At 36.0% G+C, this 13,468-nt stretch overlaps 1 protein-coding gene across 1 annotated transcript in view; it reads left to right on the forward strand.

Annotated features, from left to right (window-relative positions):
• Positions 1 to 12,026, forward strand: part of Brox (BRO1 domain and CAAX motif containing) — a 20,397-nt gene extending 8,371 nt beyond the window's left edge. Inside the window, exons 6-13 of the mRNA XM_013015262.1 lie at positions 1,061 to 1,133; positions 2,343 to 2,448; positions 4,133 to 4,222; positions 5,664 to 5,749; positions 6,692 to 6,773; positions 7,063 to 7,213; positions 8,785 to 8,944; positions 10,088 to 12,026. Coding sequence (XP_012870716.1) covers positions 1,061 to 1,133; positions 2,343 to 2,448; positions 4,133 to 4,222; positions 5,664 to 5,749; positions 6,692 to 6,773; positions 7,063 to 7,213; positions 8,785 to 8,944; positions 10,088 to 10,174 — 835 coding nt within the window. The 3' untranslated portion in view covers positions 10,175 to 12,026. The remainder of the gene's footprint in view (positions 1 to 1,060; positions 1,134 to 2,342; positions 2,449 to 4,132; positions 4,223 to 5,663; positions 5,750 to 6,691; positions 6,774 to 7,062; positions 7,214 to 8,784; positions 8,945 to 10,087) is intronic.
• The last annotated feature ends 1,442 nt before the right edge of the window (positions 12,027 to 13,468 follow it).

Consider the following 13,468-nt stretch of genomic DNA (forward strand, 5'->3'; position numbering starts at 1 on the left):
TTTTTTTTTTTTTTGGTATGGGGGGCAGTATATTGGAAACAGTGCCTCTGAATCTTATTTTTTTTTTTTTTTGTACGTCGTGGTGCTTGAACTCTGGGTCTGGGCGCTGTCCCTGAGCTCTTCAGCTCAAGATTAGCACTTTACCACTTGAGCCACAGTGCCACTTCCACAGCTTGTGTCATCTTTTAAGTATTTGAATTACATAGCCTAGTGTTGACAGAAAATTTATAATAATTTTGCCATGCAGAGTTTTTCTAAATAAAACTACAAACCAAGAAAAATAGAATATATATTTGACTACATAAAATAGTATAAACAAAGTTTAGAAAATAGATGGCAGAATTGTCCAAAAACATTGTAATGGCAGGGTACTGGTGGCTCATGCCTGTCTGTCTGTAATACTAGCTACTCAGGAGGCTGAGTCTGAGGATCATGGTTCAAAACTAGCCTGGACAAAAACTTTTATCTCCAATAAATTACTAAAAATATTGGAAGTGGAGCTGTGGCTCAAGTGGTAGAGTGCTGGCCTTGATCAAAAAAGCTCACAGACAGCACCCAGGACCTAAATTCAAGCCCTTGGAGAGAGAGAGAGAAAGAGAGAGAGACATACACACACACACACCTGTAATCCTAGCAGTGCTGTGTACAATATTTTGAGTGTCAAATTTTTTTTCAAAAGAAAACAAGTAGGGAAAAACAAGTGATTTTGGTTAATGATAATTATGTATTAGTAATTTTGTTTAATGATAATTATGTATTAGTAATAGTGTAAAAGTTACTGGGTTTTTGTTGTTGTTTATTTTCCTCTTCTGTCGGTTGTGGGGCTTGAACTCTGGGCCTGAATGCTGTCCCTCAGCTCTTCAGCTCAAGGCTAGTGCTCTTACCACTAGAGCCATAGCACCACTTCCAGCCTTTCTTGTTTATGTGGTGCTGAGGAATCGAACCCAGGGCCTCATGCATGCTAGGCAAGCACTCTACCACTGAGCCACCTTCCCAGCCCCAAGTTACTGGTTTTTGATTCACCTTCTACTAAGTAATGTAACCAATCACTGTCTCTAAGCATAACAGAAGATGAAGCCAAAGAAGTCCATCGAAGCCTGAAAATTGCAGCTGGGATTTTTAAACATTTAAAGGTAAAAAATATGTGTGTAATCTTATACTTTAATACACAAATAATTCTTACTTTGGGTGTGGAAGGCTGAATAATTTTATTATTTAAAAATCTAGTACTAGGATTGGGTGCCAGTGGCTTACATGTGTAATCCTGACTACTCAGGAGGCTGACATCTTAGAAGCAGCGACTTTCCACTAGAAAATTGTAGTTGTGATAATGTGCTTATTTTTTCTCTACCTTCTGAGAAGACAAAGCTTATAAATGAATCTTCCTGTCATTTCTCACTGTTCTCCACAGCAGTTTCCAAGAGTATTATATTAGATGAAGGCTAGTAGGGGTTTTTTTCCCCCATGATAAAATAACATGCTTTTGCAGTGATTAAAAAGCTGTGGTTCTGAATTAGGTGTAGAATTATGTTTTTCAGTATGTCTTTAATTATTAATGTGAATAAACAAAGCTGTCATGTAAAAAGGAATTTTGGTTACTATAACACTTAAGTATTTTCTGCGATGGAAATGTGGTTTGTTTGCATTGTGTTGTCTTGCCTAAGCAATCTATCATGATTAATTTTTCTTGTATTTCTTTTTTTTGTGTGTGTGTAACACATGGAAAATCCTTTATTTTCCTATTTACATTAAAACACAGAAATCCCATCACCTTGTTTTCAAGTCAGGTGCAAGGATACAATGACAAGATATTTTGAATTTGCTGAATTTCAAACCCTACAATGGAAGAACAATTTTGGAGGTAGAGGTAAAGAAACAGAGAGGCAGGGACTCTGGTGGTGCTCAGGAGACTAGAGCCTAGGTTTTTAGGTGAGGTCTCCTACAAGTAGGGATGAGAGTAGGGGATGGAGCAAGGCTTTCCTTTTCTTTTGGGTTAATATAGGGTCTTGCTCAGTAGCCCAGTCTTGCCTGAAGCTTGAAATCTTTCTGCCTCTGCTTCCAGAGAGTGCTAGGGATTACAGGTGTGTATTACATGCCTGGCCTGAGGTTTTCTTTTTCTTTTATTTCCAGTGCAGAGATAATCCTCAGCACCAGCCAAGGATTTCTTATTCTAATAAGAGCTAACTTTTAGTCTAAAACTCCTTATGTTATTGCTCACATTTTATACAATTTTTGTTTGTATCCTAAATTTCTGATAAGTTCCCAAAAAATATCTCATAATTTTTCCCTTCATTGTTTCTAAAAACTGGATTAAAACAAAATTTGCTTTTTCTGTTTCTCAGGAAAGTCATATACCAAAACTGATCACACCTGTAGAAAAGGGAAGGGATTTAGAGACCCGACTCATAGAAGCTTACATTATCCAGTGCCAAGCTGAAGCTCAAGAAGGTATCTTAAACATTTTAAGATTGGTTTTTCTTTTTTATTATTATTTATTTGTTTTACCCATTTTGGGGCTTAAACTCTGGGTCTGGGCACTGTCCTTCAGTTCTTCAGCTCAAGGCTAGCATTCTAACAGTTGAACCACGCCACCACTTCCAGTTTTCTGGTGGTGTATTGGAGATTAGAGTCTCACAGATTTTCCTGCCTGGGCTGGCTTGAACTGCGATCATCAGGCGTGAGCCACTGACGCCCAGATGGTTTTCTTTTTTAAAGAATATTTTGGAGGGTAGGGGAAAAGCAAAGGAGGAGGTAACAATGCTTGATAGGAAATGTACTCTACCTTGCTCAAGTAACTGTAACCCCTCTGTACAGTATTTTTGCAATAAAAAAGTATTAAAAAAAAGAAAATCTTGACTGATTTAATTATTTTTTTAATCACAATTTTCTTGAGTGTCAGTTTTTAAGAAATTTATAGTAAAGAGTAATTTTATGTATACTCTTCACTTTCATTCTTTGCTGGAGATGTCCTTCCTGTTCATTGACTCTTTTTGTTTGTTTTTGTGTGGGTACTGGGCTTGAACCTCTAACTTTTTCGATGAAGGCTAGTGCTCTGCCACTTAAGCCACAGTTCCACTTCTGGCTTTTTGATGGTAATTAGAAGAATCTCAGATTTTCCTGCCTAGGCTGGGGTAGCCTCCTTTCCTTAATCCTAGCCTCACACCTAGGATTAAGGTATGAGCCACTGGCACCCAGTTTATTGGCTCTTTAAGAGAAGATTTTGATTCCAAGCCACTTCTGCCAGCAAAAAAGCTCTAACTCTTACCTTGCTCGTTCTTTTTCTGCTTCTAGTGCCTAACTTACCTAAAAGTCTTTTTTTTGTTTTTATTTTTATTTTTGTGCTTATCCAGGAGCTGGAATGCAGGGCATAGGCATTATTCTTGAGCATTGTCTGCACAAGACTAGTACTCTACCACTTGAGATAAGGCTTCACTTACAGCTTTTTGGTGGTTAATTGGAGATCATATTCTCACAGACTTTATTGCCCGGGAAAGATTTCAGTTGTCTGAGTAGCTGGGATCATAGGCATGAGCCACTGGCGCTCTGCTAAAATCTTTTAATGGCGGGAATCAGTCAAACCTATGTGAGAGTAACAAAGAAACCTGAGCTTTTGGGCTGGGAAAGTGGCTCAGTGGTAGAGCGCTTGCCTTGCATGCATAAGGCCCCAGGTTCAATTCCTCAGCACCACATAAGCAAAAAGAAAAAAAAGCCGGAAGTGGCGTTGTGGCTCAAGTGGTAGAGCGCTAGCCTTGAGCTGAAGAGCTGAAGGATAGCGCCCAGGCCCAGAGTTCAGGCCCCACAACCAGACCAAAAAAAAAGAAACCTAAGCTTTTGATTTTCTTTATTTCAAACTCTACTCTCAGCTATGAAATTATTTTTCTTGAATTCTGTTTTGTAGTAATTCTCTGATTAGCTAATAATTAACAGGTGATTTATTTAAAGAACTTGTATCAGAACCAGAGTCAAATATTTTCTATTTATGCTTATGTTTTCTATAACTTGTAATATTAAAACTTGAAACTGTATGAAAATCTCAAGAAAACCTTGTCAGATTGTCTGTTGCTATTGTAATTGAACTTACGGTGAATGCAAATGAAATTAATTATATACGCTTTCCTATTGTTGGTCATAGTAACAATTGCCCGAGCAATTGAACTCAAGCACACTCCTGGATTGATTGCTGCACTGGCATATGAAACAGCCAGTTTCTATCAAAAAGCTGGTAAGCATAGAATTCTGCTGATAGACTTTAGTCTTTAGATTCTCAGATTTATTTGCTCTGAAAAGGGAACCATCAAAAGGTTCTCAGATTTTTTTTTTCAGTATTTACAAAACTGCAATAATATCTTCATTATTGATCTTGTTAAAGGATTAGAGCTGTTAACAGTTAATGTTATATAATTTCCAGTGGAAGAAACAATGCTGTTCTTGTAATCAGTTACAGCTAATGATTATTTAGTCCTTTTGCTTTTAAAATTGTTTTTGGTCTTTGTAACTATTTATTTTGACAAGAAATGAAACTAAAGATCTAACATAGCAACTCAAAGCTGCCAGGTGGGAGCTGACTCACTCATTAGCTGTTATACACTGATTTAGGAGACATACCTACATTTCTATTTTGGATATGTTTTACATGCTGAGAGAAGTAGAATAAATTCACAGTCTAGGAAAGGAGACAAGCTCCTAATCACTTGAAACAAGTTATTGTTGTATCAGCAAAGTAAGAACCTGAACAATGTTGGCATGCTCAAGAAGTCTTTCTGAAGGAAGATAACTTCTGAAGGGAGATAACTTCTTAAAACATAAATAAAAGTTTCAAGTTACTTAGGAACTTTCAGTTTGTGGGAATAGGATGTCATGTACAGAGATAAAGAATTGAGCATATTCTGGGTCCTTGAGACAGCTATGTGCATAGCTGAAATACAGGATGAATGAAAGAAAATGCTAGGAAAGTTCACATGTGTGAGATCAGATCATAAGTCATATGGTTTGTTAGTTTCACCTTGATCCCATAGATGCTTGGTATTCAGGATCCATTCAAAAACAAAAGTGAGTGAATAGTTTTGTCCCTATGTTTGTAGTATGAAGGATGGGCTTGCTACATAAAAGAATGAGCTGCTGACTCAGCACTTAAATAAAAAATTGTTACACCTTTTGGAGGAAATGGTGAAAACTTTGACAAATAACAATGGAGGAGGAAGTGGAGAGGATGAACTAGATTTAAGGGATTTTTAGATATATATTTATGTATATGTGAGAGAGTGAGTATATTCTTTTGTTAATACAAGATAAAGATTCAGTGATGGCAGGAGTAAAGGAGGTGAGACTCCTCCATCTGACTTGAGTGTCTGTATTGCCCTTTACATGGTTATATTACATAAATTTTTGAAGAGAGACAATAAAAATAGTAGCTAATTTGTTACCATCTTCAACTCAGAGTTACAGTAACCAGTAGCTATACCATGGAATTTAATCTTTGCAGCTTAAAACATAGTTATGGAAAAATACATACCTTTAAATAAAGGGTTTTGGTGGGTTTTCCAAATGTATAAATGCTTGAATTTGTACTTGATGGTACTTTGCTTTTATCAGCAGAACAAATGTACTAAAAACCTAGTGAATCAGGGCGAAATTATATTTTGCTTTTTAAAATGTAACTTTAGATCATACTTTATCCAGTTTGGAGCCTGCATATTCTGCTAAATGGAGAAAATATCTTCACTTGAAAATGTGTTTCTACACAGCTTATGTGAGTATTAATAACATTGAAGACAATATAGTTTGCTGTCTCTCCAGCCCCTGTAGTACCAGCCTCTCATCTGACAGACTGCTCCCTAGTTCTCACTAAGTGTTCACTGACACTGGAGCCATTGTGAATTAACATGAGTAGAAAGAGATGATGCAGATTATAGACTGGAATTGCTGTTTTATTTGGAGTCCACTTTCAGGCTAGAACCTTTGACCTATCAACAAGAATTTTCTCAATTGTGTTCAGTGTTAAAGACATTTACTAATTCTTATCATAAGGCAATACCATGCAGAGTAACATCTACATGGGAGAAGAACAGTTGGTATGTACCATCTTAGAAGTTACTTACCAGTTTATTATGCCTACCAAACTTGGTTTACTGATTGCATCAGGTGAGAGACTGAAAATCCCTTTTTTCCATTTAAATTTATTTCTTACACTTTATAATAAGTTTTCAAAGATATTACCTATATACAATTTCTGTGTTTATGTAGACATTTAAAGAGCCAATTTTTAGGATTTTATATCTATCTCCAGTCTTTGCCCAGCAAGGTACAGGTTACAGGCCTAACAAGGACCTTGGTAATACAGATCTGTAATCTTGAAGTTAGGAGGTTAAGGCAGAAAGATCATTAGTTCAAAGTGAGTTTGGACTACAGAGCCAGACTCTGTCTAAAAAAAAACAAACACTACAAAAACAAGAAAAACCCTTTATTTGCTATTTTCTGATTTAAAAAAATTCAAGTTTTTTTCATTTGCTCTGAGAACATGGTTAGAAGGTAAAGTAGGATATAAGTCCTTTTATATGAGCAGAGAAGGGAAAATGGTTACTTACTGAAGAAGCAAGATATACGGGATTATACTTGTATTCATACAGTAACTAAAGGTACTTCTGACACAAGTGTAGAGAAAGATTAAATACAAATGTTTTTCTTTTGCCAGGCTTACTGTTATCATGGGCAGACTTTGCTGGCTAGTGATAAGTGTGGTGAAGCAATCAGGTCTCTCCAAGAAGCAGAAAAATGTGAGTTTCTGCTTTGAATTTTAACTCCTTTTTAAAAAGTAAACATTTTATCGTGAAGGGAAATAAATACATTTTGACTGAGTTCACAAAAGGGAATGGGTACCTGTAGCAAGGCAATGGGGAGGAAAGAAAAAAGTTTGAAGCCTGGAGTCTGGAAAATGCCAGCTTCCACTAAGAGCATTATTATTGGCATTGCAACAGAAGTTATGTCAGCTGATTTACAGCTTTTTAAGTAAAAATAAGCAATGTTTACATATTATTGGATTGTTTGGATCCCTTTCATGAACAGTATATGCCAAGGCAGAAGCACTGTGCAAGGATTATGGAGAAACCAAAGGACCTGGACCAACAGTCAGACCTTCTGGACACTTGTTCTTCAGGAAGCTTGGGAACCAAGTGAAGAACACCCTAGAAAAGTGTCAGAGAGAAAATGGATTCATGTGTGTACAGCTTCATCTTTAATACTAATGATAGTATCCACTATGTATTAGTAGTTTAATATCATAATTTCTACTGGTTGTATTCCCAGAAGTTTTTTCTTATATTACATATTAGGTTGGTGTTAGTTTTTTCTTTACATTAGTGATACAGTTCAAGTATATGTGGTCCAACTTTTATTCTATACATAATGATAACATAGAAAAATTCTAAGATTGAAACCTGAGTTTTTAGTATACCTTTCTTGACCTCCCATGATATACTAGTGTTTTTTTTGTTTCCCTGTTCCTTTTTTCCATTTATCACTTCTCATCTCCCTTTGCATATTCATTTCTTTCAGCTACCCACAAGCAAGAAAAATAATTTTCTTATCGCTTCTAGTACTTTTAGGCAGCTTTCTGTTATCAAACCCTTGTTGGAACTGTAGGCCACTGCCTTTGTAGATTGGTAGAATCAGTCTTGGCCCTGCTTTTATCTCTGCATCCTTCCCTCATGTGCTGCATTGGTCATGCTGAATTGGCCCTTCCTTGAACTGGTCTAGTTTAGCGTTCATTACTCTCTGAGGCTCCTCTCTCCCCTTCCCCCCCATATGCCTTCTTTGTGTTCCCATGACACTTCACATTCATAACAGCTTCTTTTTTCTTTTTTTAAAGTTTAATTTTATTGTAAAAGTGATATACAGAGGGGTTACAGTTACATAAGTAAGGTAATAGTACATTTTTTCTTGAATAGTGTTACCCCCTCCCTTGTTTTCTCCCACTTTCCCTACCCCCGATTTCTCTTCCCCCTAAGTTGTGAAGTTCATTTCCAACATAGTGTCTTGTGAGTATCACTGTTGCATTGGTTTACCTTTACCTTTGGGTCACCATTTTGTTATTCCCCTTTTTCCCCCTAAATTAGATAAACATATATACAAGACACATGGAAATAAAATAAAAAAGTGACAAAAAGAGATAAACCAAAGAGGGACAAAATGAATGAAAAAAGAAATAACTTCATATAATACATTTTAAAAAAAAAACAAACTTCTTGTTTCCATTTCTTGGAGTTCATTTCTGTTAGCATCATTTTATATGGTGATATGTACCAAATAATCACAACCAAGGCTACACTATATCTACCAGCACAACTATGTTCATTGCAGCATTATTACCGTAGCTAAGATATGGAACTAACTCAGATGCCTCTCAGTAAATGAATGGATCAAGAAAATATGATATATATAACACAGTGGAATTCTATTCTTCCATCAGAAAGAATGACGTCACCCCATTTGTAAGGAAATAAAAAGTCATGGGAAAAAATATATTAATTGAAGTAAGGCAGACCTAAAGAAACATAGGCTCCATGGTTTCCCTTATTAGTAATTATTAGTATATGTCTAGGATAGTCCTAGCAGAAGATCACAATAGCTTCTTTACATGGTAATCCAGAGGGCTTCTTGACTTTCTCACCTCATCTATAAGCTATACCAGACAGAGAACCCATTACTCAGTATTAATTTAAGCTTCAAACATTATGCACTCAAGTACTGAATAAATGAATGAACCACTATTTCAATTGCTTCTTGCAGTTACTTTCAGAAAATTCCAACAGACGCTCCACAGCTGGAACTCAAAGCAAATTATGGACTGGTAGAGCCTGTACCTTTCGAATTTCCTCCTATGAGTCCTCACTGGACACCAGAAACGATGGCAGCATTTGATCTTACCAAGAGACCCAAGGATGACAGTGTATGAAACCTGGGTTTTTCCTTCACAAAGGTTTAAAAAGAGAGTTCAGAGTTAGCATTTTGATACATTTTTTAAGTAGGTAACTATTTGGTATGTTAAATGAGCTAATTGAAGCATTTAATATTATCTGTTTGAGAACTCTTGGAGAGACAGTCTAGTCCTTCAGTGTCTTCTGATTTTCTCCTTTGTTTTCAACATATTTTCTCACGTTTTTACAACTTGACAATGCCTTTAAGAATAGTGTGGGAGGGCTGGGAAGGTGGCTCAGTGGTAGAGCACTTGCCTTGCATGCTTGAGGCCCTGGGTTCGATTCCTCAGCACCACATAAGAAAAAAGCCGGAAGTGGCACTGTGGCTCAAGTGGTAGAGTGCTAGCTATGAGCTGAAATGCTGAGGGACAGCGCCCAGGCCCAGAGTTCCAGCCCCACAACCGGACCCCCCCCCAAAAAAAAAAGAATAGTGTGGGAGAGAAGATCATGTCTGTTTCTATAGCGATATTCTACTTTGAGCATTGCTGGGTATTTGAAGATTTGATCTAATTTCAGCATGCCAGGAATCCTCCAGGAGTAAAATAATGCTTTTATGCATTTATATCTAAGTACATCTGGGTGTTTTAAATCAACTAACTAGTAGCTTAAGTGGATATTTTCAGGTTTAACTACCAAAATTCTAGGGGTCTGTAACAAAAGGATTGGGAATTATTTTGCAACTGTCCTTTCACCTCTAGAATTGCGTTTATAAATATATAAATTTCTTTCCTATAGTAAAACCATTATTCCTTATTAACACCATTTTTATATCCTCTTCTGCGTCTGAAATAATACCCTAAAAGATAGCCTATCCCTATCATAAGTTACTTCCAAACCTTGGGGTTGTAAAAGCATGGATTCATCACTCAGTTTATCAAAAGACTGACTTGGAGTACCATTAGCTTGACTTTTGCCTCAGTGTGGGTTTTTGTCTGTAGTGATAACATCATCTGTATCTTCAAATGAATTTGTAGGTAGCTTTGGGAATAGCATGGTTAATGTTAGTGTTGTGTCATTTAGTATATCACCTTTTAAAAGTCTAAAGTGGAAATGGTATAGTGTGTGTGTCCCTGATCTCAAGTTGTGTATTTACACTGTGTTTTCTCTCTGCCTAGGCCAAACCTAAGCCAGAAGAAGAAGTGAAGCCAGTGAAAGAACCAGACATCAAACCTCAGAAGGATACTGGGTGCTATATCTCCTAAATGCAGCATACACTAGAATTTCTGCTTGCAGATAAGATATACCACAGAACTTCAGTTCCTATTTCTTGAAATGATACATCTGACAACTATAGAATAATTATTAAATTCAGAAGGAATTAGCTTTCAGATTATTCTTGGTTTTTTAAATGTAGAAATATACCATGCTTTGTCTCTGGACATTGCTTTTTAATAAGGATGACATGAAAGATTGAATTGTGCCTCTCAAGAGTAAATGTAAGGGTTGTGTAATTTCTGAACTCTGGTGGTTTCTGGCTTCTCAAAAACATTTATTTTCCTTTATACTTGATACCAGAAGAACTGTTTTCTTTTGAATAGAAACAGTTGTTTCATCCTCTCTAATAATTGTAGCACAGACTTGTTACATTCTGTAATTTATTTTCTCTGGTAGGTACAAAAATCACACTTCCCTGAAGCATAGCCTAAATGATAAGCACTTAGAGACCCTGAGTTCAAAACCTAGTACCACAATAATAATTTTAAAACTCTTCACACCAGATTCCTTATACATACCAGAACCTGTCATTTATATTCTAGTAGTCCTGTACTTCATTCAGTCTCAATGACCGTACAGTGATTTTTACAAATATCTTTTCTAATGGGTTTTTTACTTAGAGGGTAGAACTTTGTAACTGTGATTAGTGTTCCTATGTTAGGGCACATAGGAAGAGTGGAATTTTTTTTTTGAGGAAAAGAAAACAAATATTGCAGGCGATAAAGAGAAAAACTTGAAACTTGAATGAGATAGGCTGTCCTGAATTAAACTACTTCTTTGTTAAAGAAGGGTTAGTAAAAGTTGTAAAGATATAAGTTGTAGTATTTGAAACAGTTTGGTACATACAAAAACATGGAAAATAGTGGATGCATACTCTTAACAAAAGTCTCATGTCTGTAGGTTTATCTTCTATTGATAGTCTCCTAGGTCTTGAATAATTTTCCTATTTGTAAATGTCAAATTGGTTCACTTAATAGGAATAGTACTAGTCTGGCTGAGGGTTTCCTATGTACCAAGCAATGTACTAAGCACGTACATAGATAAATCATGAGAAATTCATAAAATCTACATAAAGTGTTGAAATAGGAATAAATAAATCATTATGAATCATTAATAGATTATACCTATCTTTATCAAGATTGTGTTCAAATAAATGATTATACTATACACTCCTTCGAAAAAGCTATGTAGAATCAGGTTTTTAACTATATGGAATTGCTAGTTACTGTTTTTGGTATAAGATTCAATATTTGAAGCTGTAGTTGGGCATAATAACTGAACAGACTTTTTTTTAATTTGCGGTCTATAGAATATTTTATTAAATTTCACTGTTTCATGTGTTCCTTACTACAAATTCCTGTGTATTTGCCACATAGTAACAAAACTTTGACAGTAATTGATGTTAGCTCACTCTGTACTCTCTGCCTCTGTTTATCTTAGGTGCTGGTTACTAAGTTTGCACATCAAGGCTTGTATAAAATGAAGACATAATTATGCTCACTACTTCTATGAAATTCAGTAAATAGTACTGGTATTTAAGTCCATAATTGTCAACATTGGCATGATCAGATAATTAATACCCTCTTGGCTCACCAAGTTAATGACAAATATATCCCACTGTACGTAATGCCTTTTGAAGTGGTATTGGCACTTTTGGGGAATTGCCAAAGGGAAAGGAATTGCATGTAGGCTATAATGAGTTGTTGGTATTAACTACTGCCTGTCTTCCATACCAGGCCATGATCGCTAATGTTCTGCTTCTGCTGAGTGTGGTTTGTATAATGAGTTACCTTTTTATTTATGAAAATAAATACAATTTTATGTACATTTCCACTGGAATTTTTTGTTTTCTTGTATTTTTACACTAATCCAATAACAATAAAATGAAAATTCTTAATTACAGTAATATTTTTAAGGCACAGATGTATTTGCATCAGTTGTTTTTACTTCGTAAAGTAAACATTCATCACTCCTTGACCTGTTTGGTTTATGCTTCTGTATCAGTCACTTCTTTAAAAGTGTGATTTGTTTATATCTGAGGTGTTATGCCCAACATAACAGTACTGTGCGCTGTGGAAGGTAAACTAGATTACTGAACATTACAGTTGTACAATATGCAAATCAGAAGTAGCACTTTTAGTAATGTGTAAACACTTAGAAATGAAACTGTTCAGAAAATAGTTGCATATTCCTTTTCAGAGTATTTCTAGCACTTCAGAAAATCCTGAAGCACATTAGCTCTTTTAAAATGTATAAACCTACTGTTACTTTGGGTTACTATCACTTTGTGTTTAAAGACTTTAATACATTTGAGTAATTTGCTTATAATTGTATTTTAAAATGTCTTTAGTTTTAATTTTCTTAATGCGGAGAAGAGCTTACTTCACACTGTGGTTTCCAGCTGAATGATGACCTGCTGGGTTGGGCTTAAGGTGGCTGGAGCTCTCAACTCATCATGTCCAGAATTGCAAACAATTTCCTTCACCATCTGCCATGAGGCAAACAAAGCTGTAGATGCACCAATAGAACAGGCTTCTATGAGTCAGGCACTTGTATACAATTTAATACTAAATTTAAAATCTTTTAATTTAAAATTAAAAGACAGAAAGACTTCCCAGCTAATCCAGTAGTAATTCTCAGGGAGCAGCAATGGTTTATATTTTCATGTGGATTCATCCATTTTTCCTCACCTTCCTGACACTGCACACATGTCACTAGTTACAGTGGGCCAGTTCCCTCGAAGCTCTGATACAGGGGCGTGGGGCTCATGACAGCTTACCCATCTTGCTTTCTTACCAGATGTTAGACATTCAATCTCAGGAGAAGGACAAGGTAGAGGCAGGAAGGGGGTACCAATGCTGGTGTCGCCAAATAGTACAGATGTCCAAGCACTGGGTCTTTGCTACATTTATCATAAAAGACTACTAAATTTTACACATTCCTTCAAATTAAATGCTAAAATGTACAACTAGTGTGTTGCTTTCTTAGTACAGATTACAGTGTGCATGTTTTAGTAAGGAGTTGATGAGTGAACAGGTATAAGGAAAATAACTATGAAGGAGTTTTTAAAATAGGGTGCATACAAGTCTGTCATTGTTTTTTCCAATATTCTATATAGTACCTTCTCTCTTTTTTTTCTTTTTTTAAGTGGAAACTGCATTGTAACATTTTGGGGCTGAAGATGCAGCAGGCAATATATAGGTAAAACCCTCCTGCTGAAGGACAGTGAGGAAGAGGAAAGGGAAGGAAGGACATAAGATGAATGTTGATGTTGATGAGTA

The sequence above is a fragment of the Dipodomys ordii genome, unplaced genomic scaffold, assembly GCF_000151885.1.
Source record: "Dipodomys ordii isolate 6190 unplaced genomic scaffold, Dord_2.0 Scaffold26, whole genome shotgun sequence".
Lineage (NCBI taxonomy): Eukaryota > Metazoa > Chordata > Mammalia > Rodentia > Heteromyidae > Dipodomys > Dipodomys ordii.